Here is a 25908-nt window from a genome sequence, read left to right on the forward strand (position 1 = left end):
ACAAAAAGGTGGAGCTATCACCATGGAAACCAGTGCCAATTAATATAATCCCAGTAAAGTGTTTTTTATCAGGAGACTTTATCAAGCATTAGATATATTACCAAAAAAAAAAAAAAAAAAAGAAGAGGTGGCACAGTCCTACCAGTCCCTATAGACCTGCCACCACTACTACAACGGCTTGCAGTGAAAATAACCCCCTGAGGTGGTTATGGTGCTTACAACGGGTCTTTAGCTCAAACAAATTTCACAATAAACATGTGTAAAAAGAAAAAAATAGTGTAAACTCAAAGTGTAAAGGTCAGAAAGAGAGACAAGGAAAAAAAAAAACACTATCCTTCGTTCATGCTTGACTTATTTAAATGCTGATTGTAGGTCTGGACAATATTCTGGCTACTCGAACATTCATTATTTCTTAATTTCACTTCCTGACACGGAGAGAAGTTTCCCATTTCTGGGTCAGTCGTTTCATTAGCTGTTGCTGATAGGCTGCACAATGTTTCCTTAGCGAATTCATTAAATATACAATATTTTATTTGACACCTGCTTAAAGGCGATATGTTCAGGTTTTCAGAATATTTCCTTTTCTTAAAAGCCGAGGGCTAAAACAAATTCTCCTGGGTGCGATATCAGTCCAGGAATTAAGCAGGGTCATTCTCCCGCTCTCCAACACACGTCTGGACAAGTAGGAATTTCATAACCAGACCCAAACGCTTCACAGATCTCACCCTTTAACACTCAAGGTAATGTTCAGGCCAAAATCCAAGGAATATATACAACAATTCTCAAGACTGAAGACTATAAACAGAGGAGTCTGTGAATATTTACCAAAATACGCAGTAATATAAGGTTATTTATAACGAGAGCAAAATGTTAAAAAGATTGGATAAACCACCCCAAAAATAAGGGCTGTAATAAACCCGATTATTAATTTCCATTTGTTCTCATTATTTCCTGTGTCATAACATGTGAATGACAGACACGGACACCCTACACAATGAGCAATGAGCTAGGACCGGTAGCAAAACGTGGAAGGATCTGCTGAAAGAGGCTGCGTGTATGGGGGCAGCTACCTATGGCCACGGTATTAAAGACACCACGTTAGAGTACAATACTTCCCTCACATTAAAGGGACACTATAGTCACCCAGACCACTTCAGCTCAATGAAGTGGTGTGGGTGCAAAGTTCCTCCGGTTTTAACCCTTCACATGTAAACATAGCAGTTTACATTAGGGGTTAAGCCAACCTTTAGTGGCTGTCTTCCTGACAGCCGCATCTGCGACACTGGATGCAAATTCCACCTCCATTGCGCAGAGGGTCCATAAGAAAGCATTGACAAATGCTTTCCTATTGACAGCTTGAATGTGCGCGCGGCACTTGGCGTGCATGCAAATTCCGCTCCATTAGGGGACTGACGTCGGCGGGGGAGGAGAGGTCACCAGCGCCAAGGGAACCCGGCGCTGGAATTAGGTAAGCTGCTGAGGGGGTTTTAACCCCTTCAGCACCAAGGGAGGCGGACCCTGAGGGCGGGGGTACCCTCAGGGCACTATAGTGTAAGGAAAACCGCTTTGTTTTCCTGACACTATAGTGATCCTTTAAGTTGTCTGTGCCTAGTTGGTAAGGAGCACCTGCCTTGTCTATTGTACCAGTGTTAAGCCAAGCTGTACGCCATGGGGTATGATAATGTTTTATAGACTATGGTTTAGAGATTAGTTAGAAATTTAATGTTTACATTTAGTTCATAATATGTAATATTTCTCTGGTGCAATAATTGGATATGTATGTAGTGTCAGGGGAGTACACTACTGAAAGTAGAAATAAAAAATATAAAATAAAAAAAAAAAATAGGAGATTCTTTGTGTATAGTGACACGTTCACCGATTGCAGAAGCACAGAGCTGACAATATGGCAGGTAAATTGTTCTCCGTTAGCCCTGCTTTACGACATAATATGCGTACCGTGGCCATATTGCAATGTTTCATAAAAAGGGATACTCTAGTGCCAGGAATACAAAGCTGTTCTCCTGGCACTATCACTCCCCCTGCCACTCCCTCCCTCACGCCGCCTGCCCAGGTAAATAAAGGGTTAAATATACTTAATTTACTTATCTGATCCTCATCTGTTCCTCGGCACTGGGTCGGCGCTCCATCCACTCCGACGTCACGAGACAACCGGGCGCTAATGCGCATCCACAGCAAATGCCGCGCAGGCATTAGACCTTCCCATATGAAATAACTGAATCAATGCTTTCCTATAGGGAAGAATCTGTTGCTGGATGTCTTTAGGCAGAGCGTGAGGACGTCCATCGTCGGATAACAGACCAAAGGTCCGTTTTAATGCATGAAGACCTCTAGCGGCTGTCTGGTAGAGAGTCACTGAGGGCAGACTTAGAGCTGCAATGTAAACATCACAGTTTCTCTGGAATTACAATGTTTTGCATTGCAGCACTAAGTGTAAAAGGGTCACAGCACCCAGACTACTTCAATGAGCTGAAGTGGTGTGGGTGCCTACAGTGTCCCTTTAATGCAATCAAACTTTTTACTGCTGTATTGACAAAAATGGAACAAAAACAAAGTCACCGTTATACGAGCTACTAAGCCAAAGGTTCCCCACAACATGATAAACAGAGATCGCCAACAGGGAGCTCTCCAGCTTTATGGAACGCCTCCTCCCATCATTCTAAGACATAAAGCTGTCCAACAACTGCCTTAGAACCATAAGGAATTGTACAGTTACTAAAGCGGTTAGGAACACCAGTCTAAAACACCTTTTTCTGTTGAATTATTTATTTTTTTTAATCGCACCTTTGATACAGAAGAGATTCCAAAACAATCCAATGAGACACTTTTTAATTTAGTTTTTTGCCCTAATACAAAAATCTGTTTTATAATAAAAAAAAATGGTGAGCGCTGAATTCAATCACAGCGGTTTCAAGTTCATTAATGGATATTTCATTGCGCAGATGAGTCCTCAAAACCCTGTGAAACTAATTCTTCATTTCATTCATCACTTGGGAATTAAAATCTATTAACAGAGAAACTGCCCTTATAATTTATAAGTATAAAATCTGCAGTTTATCGTGGATTTAATAATACAGTTTAATAATGGGAATAAACTATTTATCCACCTGTTCAAGCTAGCATTCCAGGCTGCATATAACCGGCTATTTAATGCATTTCATAGATAGTGTGTTTTTAAAATATGCAAAATGTAAATATGCAAATCATAACACTAACTAATAAAAGATACAACAGATACAAGGTTCCTGCAATAAATGTCCAGACTTTACAACCTGTTAGCTCCCCCCACACAAGGAAGTGTTCACCCAATCAAAATGCTCCAATAACTTTCTTTGTTCGAAGCGTGATAACAGTCTCCCTGGCAACGTTTTCATTTTACTCTAGAAATAATTCTGTACACAAGAATTAAACCAACTCCCAGAAACCTTTGCTGTACCCATAAAGCACTGCTCATGGGCTATAGCACAGAATGTCACTTTTTAACAGTAAATAAATGAAAGTATAATTTGATTTATTAATATTGTTGTTGGTTTATACTATTTTAAGGCAGTATCTATAGAACGGATTTAAACCAACAGATTCCCCCTTGCAGGGAGTTTACCTGCAAAGCACAGATCTCACGGTAACCCCCAACACGCAGTGTGTAGCCAACAACGAAAAGAGACCGTATTACCGAACCTTAGGATGACCGGGCTTAACATGGAATAGTGATAGAATAGTCAAGGGATAGCCAAAATTACAAGAACTCAGAAATCGGGAGAACGTTAATGAATAGCTGAGTAAGGATACCAGAGACGACATCAGACATCGGGAGAACGTTAATGAATAACTGAGTAAGGATACCAGAGACGACACCAGAAATAGGGAGAACGTTAATGAATAGCTGAGTAAGGATACCAGAGACGACATCAGAAATAGGGAGAACGTTAATGAATAGCTGAGTAAGGATACCAGAGACGACATCAGAAATCGGGAGAACGTTAATGAATAGCTGAGTAACGATACCAGAGACGACATCAGAAATCGGGAGAACGTTAATGAATAGCTGAGTAAGGATACCAGAGACGACACCAGAAATCGGGAGAATGTTAATGAATAGCTGAGTAAGGATACCAGAGACGACATCAGAAATCAGGAGAACGTTAATGAATAGCTGAGTAAGGATACCAGAAACGACACCAGAAATCAGGAGAACGTTAATCAATAGCTGAGTAAGGATACCAGAGACGACACCAGAAATCGGGAGAACGTTAATGAATAGCTGAGTAAGGATACCAGAGACAACATCAGAAATCGGGAGAACGTTAATGAATAGCTGAGTAAGGATACCAGAGACGACACCAGAAATCGGGAGAACGTTAATAAATAGCTGAGTAAGGATACCAGAGACGACATCAGAAATCGGGAGAACGTTAATGAATAGCTGAGTAAGGATACCAGAGACGACATCAGAAATCGGGAGAACGTTAATGAATAGCTGAGTAAGGATACCAGAGACGACACCAGAAATCGGGAGAACGTTAATGAATAGCAGAGTAAGGATACCAGAGACGACATCAGAAATCGGGAGAACGTTAATAAATAGCTGAGTAAGGATACCAGAGACGACATCAGAAATCGGGAGAACGTTAATGAATAGCTGAGTAAGGATACCAGAGACGACACCAGAAATCGGGAGAACGTTAATGAATAGCAGAGTAAGGATACCAGAGACGACACAAGAAATCGGGAGAACGTTAATGAATAGCTGAGTAAGGATACCAGAGACGACACCAGAAATCGGGAGAACGTTAATGAATAGCAGAGTAAGGATACCAGAGACGACACCAGAAATCGGGAGAACGTTAATGAATAGCTGAGTAAGGATACCAGAGACGACATCAGAAATTGGAAAAACGTTAATGAATAGCTGAGTAAGGATACCAGAGACGACACCAGAAATCAGGAGAACATTAATGAATAGCTGAGTAAGGATACCAGAGACGACACCAGAAATCGGGAGAACGTTAATGAATAGCTGAGTAAGGATACCAGAGACGACACCAGAAATCGGGAGAACGTTAATGAATAGCTAAGTAACGATACCAGAGACGACATCAGAAATCGGGAGAATGTTAATGAATAGCTGAGTAAGGATACCAGATTTAACAGGGATGTTTAATTATCATTCAGCCTTGGTGACAGTACAGTATTACTACATCCAGGTAAATATTATATATATATATATATATATATATATATATATATATATATATATATATATATATACACACTTAAATGTCCATGTCCTCTCACACACAAAAAAAAATAAGACCAAAAAAAGAGATTAATAATTTCTTAAAGGGACACTATAGGTATCAGAAGAATCACAGCTTATTGTATTTGTACTGGTGAGTAGAATCATTCCCTAAGGCTTTTTGCAGTAAACATGCAGTGTTTACTTTACAGCCTAGGGATAACTCCACTGGTCACTCCTCAGATGGCTGCTAGAGGTGCTTCCTGGGGCAGTACTGCACAGTGTGAATGCCATTCAGTGTCTCCACCCTCTGCATGGAGACACTGAACATTCCTCTATGATGAGGTGTTGATTGGCCAGGATTGCATTTCCCAATGGGAAAGGATTGGATTGGCTGAAATCAGAAATTGTGAATGTGGATTGGGGCCGAGCCAGAGACGGCAGGCCTGTGCTTCCCTGGATATAAATTATCTTACCTTTTAGGGGGAGGCAAGCCACCTAAATCCTAAATGGTGGTTTTAGCACCATAGAGTCAGGAATACATGTTTGTGCTTCTGACTCTATTCTGTTCCTTTAATTAAAAGCTGTGCAAGAATAAATACAGGACTTTTGCAGAACTGACAATGGAAACAAAAACTCTCCCACGTTTGCAATGTAGTTATATTTTCCTAAATATTTTTATGCCCCTGTAAATACTCCATACTTTCAGCAATAACCCCAAATGTGGGCAACGGGCAGTGATCGCAATAAACGCTTTCACACACATAATTCAAGCTTGTTTCACCGTGTTCTGCAGGTTATTCATACACTTTTTGATTCTTAATTTATATTTTAGCACCATAACTTTGTTTTTATTTGTTCCAAGAGTATTTATTGTGGCAGCACTAGACTGTGAATTGAACTTCACAAATTTAGTTGGATTTAAAGTTACGTATTTCAACTTTGTCCTAAATACAGAACATAAATGTGGGGCCATGCGCAGTGTTAGTGCAACACGCGGCGGCCGTACATCAGACATTGGATATGTCCTTCCAGCTATAATAGCCACACAGTTTGCTCAATGCTACACACAGTTTGCTCAATGTTCTCCAACAAACAGAAGTGACTCCAATATTTGTTCTCTGAAGAGGCGGTAATGTTGCACCCATGACTCTCACTGTGTAAAAACATTATCGAGACGTAAAAGCAGATCATTCCCCTTAATGGCCCCGTGATTCTCAGTCCGTAAAGAGCTGCTTTGCTGGGCGGACAATTACAGGCCACCAGCTGAGGCAAGGAAAGCGGCATTGAAACTTTATGAAATTTCATTTTATCGGCTTGATTAGTCCAGAATAAAGGAGCAGAATATTTAAATTGATCAGACACTGAGAGCTGGGCCAAGTCTGACACAATAATGTGTTCATTAACATTAAAACAGGCACGGAAAAGAGGGCGTCATATGGTGACTTGTCACAACAAGATCAACATTAAAACCAGTTTAGAAGGGACAGTGCCTTTCATGTCTGGAAATGGTGGGGGGGGGGACCTGTAAAATCGGATTGTAGCTGCTGCGCTCTCTGACAATAATTAACTGTTAAAGCAATAGTGTTTCTTGTATAACGCAGTGCAAATATCTCACAGAACTAAATGATTTTGTATAACTGCAGTTATAGAGACTCTATAAGCACCATAACCAGTAGTCTTTATTATTACAGTTTGTGTGATTACAGCTCATTGTATCATTACATATCATTACAGCTCATTGCATTATTACAGCTTATTGTATTATTAAAGCATACTACATTATTACAGCCTATTGCATTATAACAGTTTGTATTATTACAGTGTTTTGTGTTATTACAGCTCATTTTATCAATACAATTAGCTGCAATAATAGAATAAGCTGTAATAATACAACGAGCTGTAATAATACAATTAGCTGTAATAATACACTGAGCTGAAATAATACACTGAGCTGAAATAATACACTGACCTGTAATAATACAATTAGCTGTAATAAAATAATAAGCTGTAATAATACAACGAGCTGAAATAGTACAGTGAGCTGTAATAAGACAATCAGCTGTAAAATGAGCTGTAATAATACAATAAAAATAATACAATTAAAGATATACAGTGAAATAAAACCGTGTTCGTTTATCTAGCGAAGTAAGCAAAGGTAGCACAAGTGAAAAAACATACCAAGAGAAAGTGTTGTTAAAATCACAGCATTTTCCTCAGCGACACTACAACATTACAACATTTATGCATATAGACGATGGAGGAGACTGAGAGGGGAACTCATAGAACGAACTAACAGACGCACTGACCCTAGAGATCAAACCCTACACGGGAACACACAAAAGTACAGGGTCGCCCTCCCGCAGCCCCAAACACATGCCAATTGGCATCTTAAGAAGGGGCCACTGAATGTACAGATGGGAAGAGGGTCACTAACGGACACGATACGCTTACCGACCTCCCCCCCTCCTTATCCCCATCCTAGATACGACCTGCGATCACAGATAATATCATAACGCAGAGTGAGCGATCCCAAACCGCTTGAACATAGCTAACGCACCTGACAGACTGAAATTAATTACTCTACAATATGCTTTATGAATACCGTAATTTGAAACCTATTGTGCTCAGAGACCTGCGAGTCTCAACTACTATTACTTCTTTAGAGATCTGCACATCTCAAACTCTCAAACGAAACTCTGAACGATTGAAACCTGCGTGTTTCGCACTGCTCATAACCTACCTGCGAACTGTTTAACCTGCAACCATTTCAATAAAACGATATTTATATAAAAAAAAAAAAAAAAAAATCACAGCATTTTATGGTGACACTGTTATTAATTTGAATAACATGTAACATTATCACAGGTTGTTACAGAGGAGCAGCAATAAAGTGACACGTTGTGACAGAGCCTTTAAACTTGTGTAATTTAAAATGTGACATTAATTTGAGAATTATGGAGGGTGTGAGCAGAGCTGCCCAGAGGCTACCGGCAAGGCTCCTTCTACAGAGCGCAGTTCAGTAAGTCACTGAGAAGCCAGCACATGCCTTGCAGTGCGAGAACATTCACCGCGGCTGTATATGGCGATGATTTAAGGTGTCATTATTAGACTCATAAAGAAAGCAGCAGAGAAGGGACTGTGTCTGTGGAGACCCGCTGATTTATCGGACCACCGTGGCTCGACTCTGCCAGAAGAAAAAAAACTCAAACAAGAAACTGCGCAGAATATTTAAATACCTCCCCCTACCTCTCTGCCCCCCTTCAAAAATGTAACCAAGCCCCGAAAAGAAGCCCAAGGCCTTGATTTATGGCCATATTTAGTTAGCCTGCAACTGAAAATAGATTGAGATGGATCCACACACATCATTCCTACAAAAGAAAAGGAAAAAAAAAAAGCTAATGTCAGTTTTACAAAAAAAAATAAAAAAATTCCCAAAAGACAAAATTCGGTTTTATGAGAATTTGAATGGGTTTTCATGTTATATGAGCCCATAAACTGAAGCTTCTCCGTGAATACAACTAATTATACACTTGCATCCCGCTGGCCTCCATTACTAACTGTACAGTGAGACAGCGCAAAGAGGCAGAATTCGCACCCTGCTTAATAAACGTTATTTTCAGCGTGCTATGTGCAGCCCACAATGCTCAGTGTTGTTGGAATAAAATAAAAAGCTTCATTGATTTCTGGAAGGAAGGAACAAGGTCTGACTGGGGAGGGGAGCAGGTTCTGGGGAGGGGAGCAGGTTCTGAATTTAAATGGATAAATGTGCACCTACTTCTAATCATAGCAACATAGAATGTGACGGCAGATAAGAACCATTCGGCCCATCTAGTCTGCCCAGTTTTCTAAATACTTTCATTAGTCCCTGGCCTTATCTTATAGTTAGGATAGCCTTATGCCTATCCCACGCATGCTTAAACTCCTTTACTGTGTTAAAGGACCACTCTAGTGCCAGGAAAACATACTCGTTTTCCTGGCACTAGAGTACCCTGAGGGTGCCCCCACCCTCAGGGACCCCCTCCCGCCGGGCTCTGGAGAGAGGAAGGGGTTAAACTTACCTCTTTTTCCAGCGCCGAGCGGGGAGCTTTCCTCCTCCTCTCCATCTTGATCGCGACGTCATCGGCTGAATGTGCATGCGCGGCAGGAGCCGCGCTCGCATTCAGCCGGTCGCATAGGAAAGCATTTACAATGCTTTCCTATGGAAGCTTGCGTGCTCTCACTGTGATTTTCACAGTGAGAAGCACGCAAGCGCCTCTAGCGGCTGTCAATGAGACAGCCACTAGAGGATTTGAAGGCTGGATTAACCCTCATTATAAACATAGCAGTTTCTCTGAAACTGCTATGTTTATAAAAAAAAGGGTTAATCCTAGAGGTACCTGGCACCCAGACCACTTCATTAAGCTGAAGTCGTCTGGGTGCCTAGAGTGGTCCTTTAACCTCTACCACTTCAGCTGGAAGGCTATTCCATGCATCCACTACCCTCTCAGTAAAGTAATACTTGATATTATTTTTAAACCTTTGTCCCTCTAATTTAATACTATGTCCTCTTGTTGTGGTAGTTTTTCTTCTTTTAAATATAGTCTCCTCCTTTACTGTGTTGATTCCCTTTATGTATTTAAATGTTTCTATCATATCCCCCGTCTCGTCTTTCCTCCATGCTATACATGTTAAGATCCTTTAACCTTTCCTGGTAAGTTTTATCCTGCAATCCATGAACCAGTTTAGTAGCCCTTCTTTGAACGCTCTCTAAGGTATCAATATCCTTCTGAAGATAGGGTCTCCAGTACTGTGTACAGTACTCCAAGTGAGGTCTCACCAGTGTTCTGTACAATGGCATGAGCACTTCCCTCTTTCTACTGCTAATACCTCTCCCTATACAACCAAGCATTATGCTAGCATTTCCTGCTGCTCTATTACATTGTCTGCCTACCTTTAAGTCATCAGAAATAATCACCCCTAAATCCCTTTCCTCAGATGTTGAGGTTAGGACTCTATCAAATATTCTGTACTCTGCCCTTGGGTTTTTACGTCCAAGATGCATTATCTTGCACTTATCCACATTAAATGTCAGTTGCCACAACTCTGACCATTTTTCTAGTTTACCTAAATCATTTTCCATTTGGCTTATCCCTCCTGGAACATCAACCCTGTTACATATCTTAGTATCATCCGCAAAAAAACACACCTTACCATCAAGTCCTTCTGCAATATCACTAATAAAAATATTAAAGAGAATGGGTCCAAGTACAGATCCCTGAGGTACCCCACTGGTGACAAGCCCAAGCTTCGAATATACTCCATTGACTACAACCCTCTGTTGCCTGTCACTCAGCCACTGCCTTACCCATTCAACAATATTGGAATCCAAACTCAAAGATTGTAGTTTATTGATAAGCCTTCTATGTGCAACAGTGTCAAAAGCCTTACTGAAATCTAGGTAAGCAATGTCTACTGCACCACCCTGATCTATAATTTTAGTTACCCAATCAAAAAAATCAATAAGATTAGTTTGGCATGATCTCCCTGAAGTAAACCCATGTTGTCTCTGATCTTGAAATCCATGTGTTTTTAGATGTTCAACAATCCTATCCTTTAACATGGTTTCCATCACTTTCCCCACTACTGAAGTTAGGCTTACTGGCCTATAGTTGCCCGACTCCTCCCTATTACCTTTCTTGTGAATGGGCACAACATTCGCTAACTTCCAATCTTCTGGGACTACTCCTGTTATCAATGATTGGTTAAATAAATCTGTTAATGGTTTTGCTAGTACACCACTAAGCTCTTTTTAATAGCTTTGGGTGTATTCCATCAGGTCCCATTGACTTATTTGTCTTTACTTTTGACAGTTGAAATAGAACCTCTTCCTCTGTAAACTCACGTGTAATAAATGACTCATTTATCCTTTTTCTTAACTGAGGTCCCTTTCCTTCATTTTCATCTGTAAATACCGAACAAAAATATTCATTGAGGCAGTCAGCTAGACCTTTATCCTCATCTACATACCTTCCTTCTTTTGTTTTTAATCTAACTAATCCTTGTTTTACTTTTCTTTTCTCATTTATGTATCTAAAAAAGGTTTTGTCCCCCTTTTTTACTGACTGTGCTATTTTCTCTTCTGTGTGTGATTTGGAAGCTCTTATAACTTGCTTAGCCTATTTCTGCCTAATCTTATAGGTCATTCTGTCTTCCTCACTCTGTTTTTTTTTTATAATTACTAAATGCTAACTTTTTGTTTTTTACTATTTTGGCTATTTTGGAGTACCACAGTGGTTTCTTGAATTTTTTGCTTTTACTGACAAGCCTAATGCAATTTTCTGTTGCCTTCAGTAGTGCAACTTTTAAATAATCCCATTTCTTTTGGACTCCATTTAAATTGCTCCGGTCTGATAATGACTCCTTTACACATATTCTAATTTTGGAAAAGTCTGTTTTTCTAAAGTCTAAAACTTTTGTTTTTGTGTGGTGTGACTCAGTCACTGTTCTTATATTAAACCACACTGACTGATGATCACTGGATCCTAAACTTTCACCTACAGTAATATCTGATACCAAATCTCCATTTGTTAACACTAAATCTAGTATGGCCTCTTTACGAGTTGGCTCCTCAACGACTTGTTTTAGAGACAATCCCAGTAGGGAGTTTAGAATATGTGTGCTCCTGGCACAAGTAGCTATTTTTGTTTTCCAATTTACATCAGGAAGATTAAAGTCACCCATGATGATAACTTCCCCCTTCATTGTCATTTTAGCTATTTCTTCAACTAGTAGATTATCTAACTCTTCAATTTGTCCTGGGGGCCTATAAATCACACCTACACGAGTTACTGTGTGATTACCAAATTCTAACGTAACCCAAACTGACTCTATGTTCGCCTCACTAACCTTTATTAGGCTAGATTTTATGCTATTCTTTACATACAGGGCCACCCCTCCCCTTTCCTGCCTTCCCTGTCTTTTCTATATAAAGAGTACCCTGGTATTGCTATGTCCCAGTCATTTTTCTCATTATACCATGTATCAGTAACAGCGACTAAATCTACACTCTCAGTTGCCATTATTGCCACAAGTTCATGGATCTTATTCCCTAAACTGCGAGCATTTGTAGACATGACTCTAAGCTTATCATTTTTTAACACACTTGCTACAGGCACCTTCTGTCCTTGTTTTGGGGGACAATTGGATTGATGTTTTATCACCCTTTTGCCCCCCGCTCCTAGTTTAAATACATCCTAGCAAAACCTCTGAACTGCTCACTGAGAACATTTGTTCCCTTTTGAGAAAGATGCAAACCATATTTTTTGTACAGTTTATTTCCATTCCAAACAGAGCTACCATGAGCAATAAAGCCAAATCCTTGCTCCCGACACCATTCACCAAGCCACAAGTTAAAGTCCCTAATACGCATCCGCCTGTCATTCTGAGTGTTATGCACAGGCAGAACTTCAGAGAATGACAATGTGGAAGCAACCTGCCGTATATCATTGGCAAAAACACTAAAAACTTCCTTAACCTCTGAAACCTCATTGCAAGCCAAGTCATTTGTCCCTAAATGGACAAGTACATCCAATTCCCCTTCCTGCTTTGCTTGCTTAATAATATTACAGATACGTCTACTGTCTCTGTGAGCAGTAGCTCCGGGAAGACACCTCACAAGACCACCATTGTCCATCTCCACACCTCTTATGATGGAATCCCCCACCAACAACTGCTTTCTATTATGCCTCACCATAGTCTTCAAGCCTCTCTGCACAACACCACTAGCCTCAGTGCCTCTCTTCACAACACCACTAGCCTCAGTGCCTCTCTGCACAACACCACTAGCCTCAGTGCCTCTCTGCACAACACCACTAGCCTCAGTGCCTCTCTGCACAACACCACTAGCCTCAGTGCCTCTCTGCACAACACCACTAGCCTCAGTGCCTCTCTGCACAACACCACTAGCCTCAGTGCCTCTCTGCACAACACCACTAGCCTCAGTGCCTCTCTGCACAACACCACTAGCCTCAGTGCCTCTCTGCACAACACCACTAGCCTCAGTGCCTCTCTGCACAACACCATTAGCCTCAGTGCCTCTCTGCACAACACCACTAGCCTCAGTGCCTCTCTGCACAACACCACTAGCCTCAGTGCCTCTCTGCACAACACCACTAGCCTCAGTGCCTCTCTGCACAACACCACTACACTCTGAAAGTGCAGAAAATGAATTATGTAGAGCAACAGACTGTGCAATATGCCTTTTATCCACAACTCCAAGTCTACCAGATCCTACAGTAATCCATCTGCCATTCCTACTATGTCTCTGCGGCAGTGGCTTTGCAGCAGTTCCAGCCTGAGTTTGTTTACCAGATAATTTACAAATCTCAGACTTCAAAAATACAATCTCCTGCCGCAAAATAGAGAACTGTCTACAGATTAGACAACAACCAAACCTCCAAAAAGTGGAACGTGAAACAAATGCAAAGCAACTATTACACTGAACTAAGTCTGCCATTCCAATTAGGTAAATAATTTAAATCAAACAAAACTTAACTTTTTATTTATCCTCCTGAATACCTCGGATTACCTCCAGATAATCTCCAGAATATCTCCAACCACACACACACTTAGAAGCAACACTCTCCAGAATATCTCCAACCACACACACACTTAGAAGCAACACTCTCCAGAATATCTCCAACCACACACACACTTAGAAGCAACACTTAGAAGAAGCAACCAAGCTCTATTAGCCAAGCTAATAACAACTACCCTTATATACTCCTAAAATCACCTCCCACTAGGAATGTTTAACACCTGGGTAGGCCTCTGCTTATTAGCAAACAATAGCTAATTTAAATAGCAATCAATAGCAAGTAGCTACCTAATCCAATCAAATGCCTTATAATTACCAACAGTAAATCAAACCTTGTGCAGTCAGTAACCTTTTCCTACAGATGAATCTTACCTGAAACAGTAAAAAAGAACTCTTAGCACAACTCTTAGACAGTTGAAGCTTCTGTAAAACTCTCCAGAATATCTCCAACCACACACACACTTAGAAGCAACACTTAGATGAAGCAACCAAGCTCTATTGATCCTCATATCAACGCTTATTTTGTAAGATGGTAACTTTGTTTTTGGAAAGGATAGACTAGCTTTAAAAGCATAATATGATGTAATGGTAAACACTGAATTATTTGCATTGAAAAAAATATATATACACAAATAAAAACATGTGACAGCGCCGTGCATTTAATGCTCAGACAGCTGGAAAACGGTACATTTCAGTGCACAGTTTGAGGGGTGAAAATGGGTAATTAATTAATTACTGAGGAATTCTAACGTAACGCACACAGTAAGTATCTCCCACTGCTCATATCATTGGTACTTTGGGTGATCTTCAGGGAAGCTGTAAAATCACAGCCCAATACAGCAATATCAAACAGAATTTTAACTGTGATTGGCAGATTTCAAGGTGCCCCGCTCTGCTTACATCACAGCTTTAACTGATAAAAAAGATTCAAGAATTCTACTGACAAAAGAGTCAATTATTTCATAACAGGCTGGTCCTTAACTGGGTACTATAGGCAGCCAGACCACATCATCTCACTGAAGTGGTCTGGGTGCACTGTCCTTGTCTCCTTAGACCTGCAATGTCGTATATACATGTTAAAGACACTAAGCCAGCATGGACTGTCATACTTATTTAGCAAGTGACAACATGAGACAGCTATGTAGGTACATAACCAAAATATTCCACAGTGACATGAACCACACTGGCATCTACTCTAAAGGGCATAATTAACAGGATCATAGCAGCATCCTTAAAGGGACACTTTAGCATCAGGGACGCAAACATGTATTCCTGATTCTGTAGTGTAAAAAGCCACCAGTTGGCCCCTTGGCACCTCTAAATATAGCAAAATCTTACTTTTGTGCAAGCTGCTGGCTCTGCCCCTGATCTGCCTGCTTGGCTGACATCATTAAATGTGATTCTCTCAGCCAATCACAATGCGTTCACACATGCATTGGATTGGCTGAGCTTGTCAAGGAGGCAGATCAAGTGCAGAGCCAGCACAAGCCAAACACAGCCCTGTCCAATCAGCATCTCCTCATAGAGATGAATTCAATCAATGCATCTCTATGAGAAAAGTTCAGTATCTGCATGCAGAGGGTACATGAATGTCAATCACACTGTGAAGCACTGCCCCAGGAAGCACCTCTAGTAGCTATCTGGGGAGTGGGCAGTGGAGTTATCACTAGGCTGTAATATAAACACCGCCTTTTCACTGTAAAGACAGTGTTTACAGAAAAAGCCTGAAGGTAATGATTCAACTCACCAGAACAAATTCAATAAGCTGTAGTTGTTCTAATGACTATAGTGTCCCTTTAATCATAACGTGTCAATCCCTTTAAATCAAGCACATTGGGTCCAATAACGCATATATGGAGCTATTATTACTAACCCTTTTGCTGGCACATTATTTCCAAAAATAAACTACAATATGCATACGGAGCACACTATTTAAAGACAACACAATATATCATGTTTTTTACAGAATAACAAATATACATAAATAACAAAGAATACACCGTTTCTGTGTGTAAACCACTAGCTATTTATTATTTAAAAGCTGGCCTGCACCACGCAGTGCCTCCCCACCACTGCCCTCTATCTATAAACTCCCACCACTGCCCTCGATCTATACACTCCCACCAATGTCCTCTATCTATAAACTCCCACCAATGTCCTCTATCTATAAACTCCCACCAATGTCCTCGATCTATAAACTCCCACCAATGTCCTCTATCTATAAACTCCCACCAATGTCCTCGATCTATAAACTCCCACCACTGCCCTCGATCTATAAACTCCCACCACTGTCCTCTATCTATAAACTCCCACCACTGTCCTCTATCTATAAACTCCCACCACTGTCCTCTATCTATAAACTCCCACCACTGTCCTCTATCTATAAACTCCCACCACTGTCCTCTATCTATAAACTCCCACCACTGTCCTCTATCTATAAACTCCCACCAATGCCCTCTATCTATAAACTCCCACCACTGTCCTCTATCTATAAACTCCCACCACTGTCCTCTATCTATAAACTCCCACCACTGTCCTCGATCTATAAACTCCCACCACTGTCCTCTATCTATAAACTCCCACCACTGTCCTCTATCTATAAACTCCCACCACTGTCCTCTATCTATAAACTCCCACCAATGCCCTCTATCTATAAACTCCCACCACTGTCCTCTATCTATAAACTCCCACCACTGTCCTCTATCTATAAACTCCCACCACTGTCCTCTATCTATAAACTCCCACCAATGTCCTCTATCTATAAACTCCCACCAATGTCCTCTATCTATAAACTCCCACCAATGTCCTCTATCTATAAACTCCCACCACTGTCCTCTATCTATAAACTCCCACCACTGTCCTCTATCTATAAACTCCCACCACTGTCCTCTATCTATAAACTCCCACCAATGCCCTCTATCTATAAACTCCCACCAATGTCCTCTATCTATAAACTCCCACCACTGTCCTCTATCTATAAACTCCCACCACTGTCCTCTATCTATAAACTCCCACCAATGTCCTCTATCTATAAACTCCCACCAATGTCCTCTATCTATAAACTCCCACCAATGTCCTCTATCTATAAACTCCCACCACTGTCCTCTATCTATAAACTCCCACCACTGTCCTCTATCTATAAACTCCCACCACTGTCCTCTATCTATAAACTCCCACCACTGTCCTCTATCTATAAACTCCCACCAATGTCCTCTATCTATAAACTCCCACCACTGTCCTCTATCTATAAACTCCCACCAATGTCCTCTATCTATAAACTCCCACCAATGTCCTCTATCTATAAACTCCCACCACTGTCCTCTATCTATAAACTCCCACCACTGTCCTCTATCTATAAACTCCCACCACTGTCCTCTATCTATAAACTCCCACCAATGTCCTCTATCTATAAACTCCCACCACTGTCCTCGATCTATAACCTCCCACCACTGCCCTCGATCTATAAACTCCCACCACTGTCCTCTATCTATAACCTCCCACCACTGTCCTCGATCTATAAACTCCCACCAATGTCCTCTATCTATAAACTCCCACCACTGTCCTCTATCTATAAACTCCCACCACTGTCCTCAATCTATAAACTCCCACCAATGTCCTCTATCTATAAACTCCCACCAATGTCCTCTATCTATAAACTCCCACCAATGTCCTCGATCTATAAACTCCCACCACTCTCCTCGATCTATAAACTCCCACCACTGTCCTCTATCTATAACTTACCACCACTGTCCTCTATCTATAAACTCCCACCAATGTCCTCTATCTATAACCTCCCACCACTGTCCTCTATCTATAAACTCCCACCACTGTCCTCTATCTATAAACTCCCACCACTGTCCTCTATCTATAAACTCCCACCACTGTCCTCTATCTATAAACTCCCACCACTGTCCTCTATCTATAAACTCCCACCACTGTCCTCTATCTATAAACTCCCACCAATGCCCTCTATCTATAAACTCCCACCACTGTCCTCTATCTATAAACTCCCACCAATGCCCTCTATCTATAAACTCCCACCACTGTCCTCTATCTATAAACTCCCACCACTGTCCTCTATCTATAAACTCCCACCACTGTCCTCTATCTATAAACTCCCACCAATGCCCTCTATCTATAAACTCCCACCACTGTCCTCTATCTATAAACTCCCACCAATGCCCTCTATCTATAAACTCCCACCACTGTCCTCTATCTATAAACTCCCACCACTGTCCTCTATCTATAAACTCCCACCACTGTCCTCGATCTATAAACTCCCACCACTGTCCTCTATCTATAAACTCCCACCACTGTCCTCTATCTATAAACTCCCACCACTGTCCTCTATCTATAAACTCCCACCACTGTCCTCTATCTATAAACTCCCACCAATGTCCTCTATCTATAAACTCCCACCAATGTCCTCTATCTATAAACTCCCACCACTGTCCTCTATCTATAAACTCCCACCAATGTCCTCTATCTATAAACTCCCACCAATGTCCTCTATCTATAAACTCCCACCAATGTCCTCTATCTATAAACTCCCACCACTGTCCTCTATCTATAAACTCCCACCACTGTCCTCTATCTATAAACTCCCACCACTGTCCTCTATCTATAAACTCCCACCACTGTCCTCTATCTATAAACTCCCACCAATGTCCTCTATCTATAAACTCCCACCACTGTCCTCTATCTATAAACTCCCACCAATGTCCTCTATCTATAAACTCCCACCAATGTCCTCTATCTATAAACTCCCACCACTGTCCTCTATCTATAAACTCCCACCACTGTCCTCTATCTATAAACTCCCACCAATGTCCTCTATCTATAAACTCCCACCACTGTCCTCTATCTATAAACTCCCACCAATGTCCTCGATCTATAACCTCCCACCACTGCCCTCGATCTATAAACTCCCACCACTGTCCTCTATCTATAACCTCCCACCACTCTCCTCGATCTATAAACTCCCACCAATGTCCTCTATCTATAAACTCCCACCACTGTCCTCTATCTATAAACTCCCACCAATGTCCTCGATCTATAACCTCCCACCACTGCCTTCGATCTATAAACTCCCACCACTGTCCTCTATCTATAAACTCCCACCACTCTCCTCGATCTATAAACTCCCACCAATGTCCTCTATCTATAAACTCCCACCACTGTCCTCTATCTATAAACTCCCACCAATGTCCTCGATCTATAACCTCCCACCACTGCCCTCGATCTATAAACTCCCACCACTGTCCTCTATCTATAACCTCCCACCACTGTCCTCGATCTATAAACTCCCACCAATGTCCTCGATCTATAAACTCCCACCACTGTCCTCTATCTATAACCTCCCACCACTCTCCTCGATCTATAACCTCCCACCACCTCTCCTCAATCTATAAACTCCCATCACTGTCCTCGATCTTTAAACTCCCATTACCCTGCAGTTAATCCAAAATAAGGCAAAAAATATATTTTAAAGCAATTTCCAATTTTGCCAAAATTGGTAAAAGAACAAACAAATGAAAGGCACCTTGGATTAACAAGCTGTTAGCATGTGTATTAACTAGTATGTGATTAAATGTACGTTTTTCTAAAAAATTAAAACCAATAAAGAGTACCTGATCTGTGATTATAAATTCGCTATATTTTACATTCGGCATTCAGATTGAATTAACTTTACCGGCACCTTGACCAATGTGATTTACATGGAGACACATGTTATATATATTATTTAATGATCTGCTTACATTACTATTAACTCAATCACAGGAACATTCTCTATTCACCTGTTCCTGTGTAGTAAGAAAAGGTAGTGACAGGAACAGAGATTTGTAATAATTAAGTAAGAAGGTTAGCTAAGGTTCCCCCCATCACGGTTACCCTGATAGACTGTGGCCCCAAGGTGACCCCCTGTACAGATCGGAGCATCAATCTTCGGCAGCGTTCAGTGTTAAAACTTGCCTAACAGGACATTGTGTTTGGATTGCTGGCGTTAGCAATACACCATTATAAAGGCAATCGAGCCTTTCATTTATCTGGAATGCTTTTAGCAAGATGAATTCGAAAGTTGTCAATTGCCCATTAATCCCGAGAAAAAAACACTCTTCAAAATAGTCTGCACCAACACTAAAACGCTATTGAAATTAAATCTCATAAAACATAACTCTGCTGAGCTTTTAACAAAATATACTCAAAACAGACGACAACAACAAACACAGAGAGAAAGCCACACAGATTGCCATCAGACATGCAAACTATCTATTCTGTTTACACGAGTGCTGTATTTATTTGATAATGCAAGCTTTTAATTGTACATGATTGGTCATTAACCCTCACTATTTCTTGATAAGATAACATAATTGAATTGAATATATACTAAAAATTTAGCTAAAAATTTAATAAATACAAAAAAAGATTTCAGTCTGAATTCTAAGCTAGGGAAATGCTTGGCATTAAATTACAGGGGTCTATCCATTAAACAGTGAGTGTTAGACAACTATGATAACAAATTGCAAAATTAAATCCAAAATAGTGGATTTGGAAACATTCTCCAACTTGGCTTTAGCTATTTTAACCTCAACACTTCCATTCACTGTGATTCTTAGTTCAAGGAGTAAACCATCCGTTTTAGTCTATGACCTAATCAAGTAAATCTAATTAGTACCTAATTAACCAAATGTCTGCAATAGCCATAGCAGTGGCCGTGTGAGAAATGACCAAAGAGACCTAGAGAGCCCTCGGTCCCACGCCGAGCCCCGTCACCAACATCTCCTGCTTCGGTGAATACTAGAATACTTTTCTAGAGGATAGATTATTTATCTGAACTCTGTTACTGTTTGGAAATATAGTAAGATTTGATTTAGATTTCTCTCTGGATGTTTAATAGGCCCCCAAGTGGGAAGGAGGGTGTTTAACCAATAGATCTATGACTGTGTCTACACTTTTTTGTTATGTTGCCTTAAAGGAATACTATAGTCACCTAAATTACTTTAGCTAAATAAAGCAGTTTTAGTGTATAGATCATTCCCCTGCAATTTCACTGCTCCATTCACTGTCATTTAGGAGTTAAATCACTTTGTTTCTGTTTATGCAGCCCTAGCCACACCTCCCCTGGCTATGATTGACAGAGCCTGCATGAAAAAAAAAGGAAGTGTTTATGGAAGGCTGTGCAAGTCACATGCAGGGAGGTGTGACTAGGGTTCATAAACAAAGGGATTTAACTCCTAAATGGCAGAGGATTGAGCAGTGAGGCTGCAGGGGCGTGTTCTATACACCAAAACTGCTTCATTAAGCTAAAGTTGTTCAGGTGAGTATAGTGTCCCTTTAAAAGATTTATAGCCATCACGGCAACCATGTGCGCTGAGCCCCAATGTGCGAATGTCACAATATATATATATTATATTCCCTATTAAGGGTTAATAAGTGTGTAGGGGTTTAGAAAAATACCCCTCTCTGTCTCATTAGAGATATCTTTGGCTGAAGCTGAAGGAAGCAAGGTGAATGGTTAGTGAAGGACCCAACTAAGAGGTTTGCCTTGACATGGGAGGTGTGCTTTCATCTAATGGCCATTGGAGTGAAACTATATAACCACCATTTATTTAAATATGCGCAGGGACTTAGGCTGGTGCGCAGTTAACTCTAGTTTCTCTTTGGTTTTTATTATATATTTATTAATATCCAATAGTACAAACAAGGATGCTTAAATAAAAAAAGTAACGTCATTGATGAATGTTTGACGGCTAAAAGGTATACTCTGTCTATCACATACTTTGATAAGCAAATTGGACCATCTCCATTATACTGATATCTCTGTATATTCGCTCCCTGCAAGTTGGACAGAAAGCGGGTTTTTTGGCCATTGCTAATTCTAATCTATGCAGCGATTGAATGCATTGCATATGATTTAAATTGATAAGAGATTATGAATTGTGACGTCCCGGCAGTGGAGCCATTGTTACTTCCAGGAATACATTTGGTTTTATGTATGCATGCTGGCTAATACGTTACATTTCCAAAGTATTATAAAGAGTATTTATGATGGTCTTAAAGCGTAGTTAAGTGGGAGAAAGTATAGACAGTAGGATCAGTGCCAGCTCAGATCAGAGATGGATGGAATCCAAAACTCAGATTTCTTATAAACTGCTATATACCCTGTCTGCAAAACGGCTGCAGACAGACCGAGGACATTGGGCAGAGTATATTGCGCAGATTCCCAGAGTCTGTCGGTGAATGGGCAGATTCCAAGAGTCTCACGGTGAATGAGCAGCTTCCTAGAGTCTCAGGGTAAATGGGCAGATTCCTAGACTCTCAAGGTAAATGAGCAGATTCCTAGACTCTCAAGGTAAATGAGCAGATTCCTAGAGTCTCGTGGTTATTGGGCAGATTCCTAGAGTCTCAGGGGGAAGGGCAGATTCCTAGAGTCCCACAGTTAATGGGCAGATTCCAAGAGTCTCAGTGTAAATGAGCAGATTCCTAGAGTCTCGTGGTTATTGGGCAGATTCCTAGAGTCTCACAATTAATGGGCAGATTCCAAGAGTCTCAGTGTAAATGAGCAGATTCCTAGAGTCTCGTGGTTATTGGGCAGATTCCTAGAGTCTCAGGGGGAAGGGCAGATTCCTAGAGTCCCACAGTTAATGGGCAGAATCCAAGAGTCACAGGGTAAATGGGCAGATTCCTAGAGTCTCACAATTAATGGGCAGATTCCTAGAGTTTCAGGGTAAATGGGCAGATTCATAGAGTCTCGTAATTAATGGGCAGATTCCAAGAGTCTCAGGGTGAATGGGCTGACATTCAGAACGAAAGGTAAATTATCAGTCTATATGGCAATTCTAAATGTCGGGGTATCAGACTAATAATGTCGACTATTATGGTTTGTTTCTGAAATGAATGGCACAGATTCTCAGAATTTTGTTGTGAAATTATATATATATATGATTTTTTTGATGTTCATTGAACTCAAGATTTGTTTCTTAATTTTAATAACTGTTCACAATTGCGGCCTATTGTACCACATTCATTGTCCTCCAATTGGTTTTTCGATCCATCTTCGTTTTGCTAATTGTATCTTGGGTGCGTTCCAAAGGGGTTGATTTCTAAAGGTGCGTCTGTGCAAACATATCGGAATATGAAAGTGATAAGGTCCCGTTATGTATAGAAGTAGATACAGCCCTCGTACAACAAATCCAGGCATAAAGTATTATTAGCAGACCTTATAATAGATGAATATAATGAAAGGCAGACATAAGGAAACAGAAAACCTGACTTATTGTGGTAACACCACCTAAGCAACAGCAAGGGTAGTCCACAGTCCTAGTGATCTAGAACTCTAGAACTAAGGAAGGCACCAGACAGGAGAATGCTGTGGATGCAATCCCGAGTCAGATCACGAACCTACATGAGGAATCGGTTCTATTATCAGGCTAAGCACTACACATTAAGTCACATTGCAGAGTTTAGGTTAATATGATGCCCAGTTAGTGATCAAGAACTTGGGATTAACAGATCTCTTACGTATCGGGTCGAAAATGAAACAAAGGAATCTCATGCCATCACAAACAGTGTGAACGTCCTCCAGCAATAACTCGTTCTCTTCTCTCTTGTGAGTTTACAGAACTGTATCATATAATGTTTTAAGGGAGATGGCAGGCGGTGAGAGCCTCCCTCCTGTGTTTAAAACATCTGACAGTCGCAATATTTCCTCGGTCCGAGAGATCTAGTTAACAAGGCCATTTCCACTGGCTGCAATTTATAACACTGTGTCAGGTTCATGTGTCTTTGTTGACACTGAGGAACTAAAGTGAGATGATGGGAGAATTAAATTAATGTTGCAAAGCCGTGTGTGAGAAGGACAGAGGAGGTGGGCAGAAAACCAAACGTCCCTGGCCTCCACTGATTAAATGGCACCCCCTTGGGACGAGGGCAGATTCAGGAAATCTAGACTTTAATAAACAAGTCACTGAGCCAGCTAAATCCTAATAGCACTCAATTAGAAGGGGGTTCTAGTTAACGAGGTTCCCTAAGGCATGGAGTAAAGGAAGAAAGTGTTATTTTATTTCTTAAACAATACATAAAAAACAAAACGAAACATGACTCAGATTAACATTTTTAAAAGAGGAGAGAGAAAATCAAGGACATTTTACTGCACAAATCAGGGCTAGATAAACAGCTGAAGCTCCAAACCTCTGTGTAGGCCCAGTAAAAGAGTAAAAGTTGCCATTATTATTATTTTATTATGTATATAGCGCCAGCAAATTCTGTAGCGCTGTACTATGGGTGGACTAACAGACACGTGATTCTAACCAGACAAATGAACGCACAGGAACAGAGGGGCCCTGCTCAATGTTCTGTTTTGGACAGGTTGAGTTTGAGGAAGTGAGCAGCCATCCAGTTGGAAATCGCGGAGAGATAGTCAGAGACATGAGTCAAGATGGGCAGAGAGAGATCAGGAGAGGACAAGTTGATTTGCGTGTCATCTGCATATAAATGATAATGGAAGCCAAAGGAGCTCATGATTTTACCAAGGCAGGCAGTAGAGATGGAGAACAGTAGGGGACCAAGGACAGAACACTTTGGGAAACGCCAACAGAGAGGGGTTGGGGAGAAGAGGCAGAGCCAGAGAAAGAAACACTGAAAAAACATCTAGGTTATGTTCCCGGTCACTAAACCTTGTGGCACAACTGAGATATCTAGACTCGAGGTGGCTGTATTGGTGGTGGCTGGGCTAGATGGTGGTGGCTGGGCTGAAAGTGACTTGGCTGGAGGTGGCTGGACTGGAGGTGGCTGGGCTGAAGGTGTCTAAGCTGTAGACTGCACTGGTAAAGGCTGGGCTAAAGGTGTCAGGCTGGAGGTGGCTGGCCTGGAGGTAGCTTGGATGGTGGTGCCTTGGGTGGAGATGGCTGGCCTGGTGGAGTCAACTTCATACCTTGACACCAGTGGAGAGTGTTGGCTGTGCTAATGACAAGCTGGGGAAATCATATCTTAGAAGAGGGAACTATGAGGGAAAGACCAGTTGGTGAATTTTGGATTGTGATCATTTTGAAAGTGTTCCATAAATCTGTCTGAAACCGATAAAATATTATTGTTTGGTTACAGACGTTGCATTATTATTTACCCTTATAACTAAAAAAAAATATTAACTAGAAGGAAAGCTGTAAATGTTTGCTTCTATATAACATTTTGGAATCTGGCTGCCGGGGAAAGCTGGAACTGTAAGCTGACAAGCGCAGACCCTTACCCAGTCACATCTATGCTAGAAAATCTTAACGCTACTATCAAACTTTATTAAAATAAATAAATACAAATTGTGACTGACCTGGATTTTGATGGGCCAGGAGAAGTTACTGACATACACATAGAATGTCACATTGGGGTTACTTCGGAAATTAAATTTCTCATAGGAGAAGCTGTCTCTGTACTCCTTGATGTAAGATCTGGATACCAGCGTGGCCTCCTCCCCAGATATCGTCCCAGCTGAAAGAAACATACACTCAGTGTTACGTCGTTATACAGGATACACAGAACATAAAATGTAAAACCCCACAATATAGAATACATGGTAAATGGGGATCGGGTGTGTGGGGCTAATTAACCCTCCATTCTATAGAGAACTAGTAATTACACAGGTAAATCATACTCCTCTCCCTGTGGCTTCACCATGGATCCAGCCTGGCCGAGACTAGCATCAGCGTGAACAGCTTTACTGTTTGGGGTGGCAACGCATCTAAGCTGGCATTCTCTAAGCCTCTGAATCCACCCTGGATAGCTGGCCGGTATTCACCTATGTTAATATTAACATGGGAGTGGAGGAATTCTAATCTAGAAATGTTTACAATGCTGATTAAAGCAGTAAATGGAATTATGTCTCAAACTGCTGATCGTTAGTGGAAACACATTCTGGATAGAAGTGAGAGTCTGTTTGTCCTTACTGGAACTGGCTGTCACCTACAACATTTACGAGTCCAAACTGGAGTGGTGTGAAATTCCGGAATGCCATTTTTCCTCCAGTGATTCACGGCTGTGCTAGACTTTGGCAGCGTTCTTGTCACTTGCATTTCTGATTAATCTA

General features: G+C 41.0%; 1 protein-coding gene across 1 annotated transcript in view; it reads right to left on the reverse strand.

Moving 5' to 3' along the window:
* Positions 1-25908, reverse strand: part of ATRNL1 (attractin like 1) — a 716247-nt gene that overhangs the window by 319603 nt on the left and 370736 nt on the right. The window contains exon 24 of the mRNA XM_063434704.1: positions 25156-25313. Coding sequence (XP_063290774.1) covers positions 25156-25313 — 158 coding nt within the window. The remainder of the gene's footprint in view (positions 1-25155; positions 25314-25908) is intronic.

Source organism: Pelobates fuscus, chromosome 10 (assembly GCF_036172605.1).
Source record: "Pelobates fuscus isolate aPelFus1 chromosome 10, aPelFus1.pri, whole genome shotgun sequence".
NCBI classification, from domain to species: Eukaryota; Metazoa; Chordata; class Amphibia; order Anura; family Pelobatidae; genus Pelobates; species Pelobates fuscus.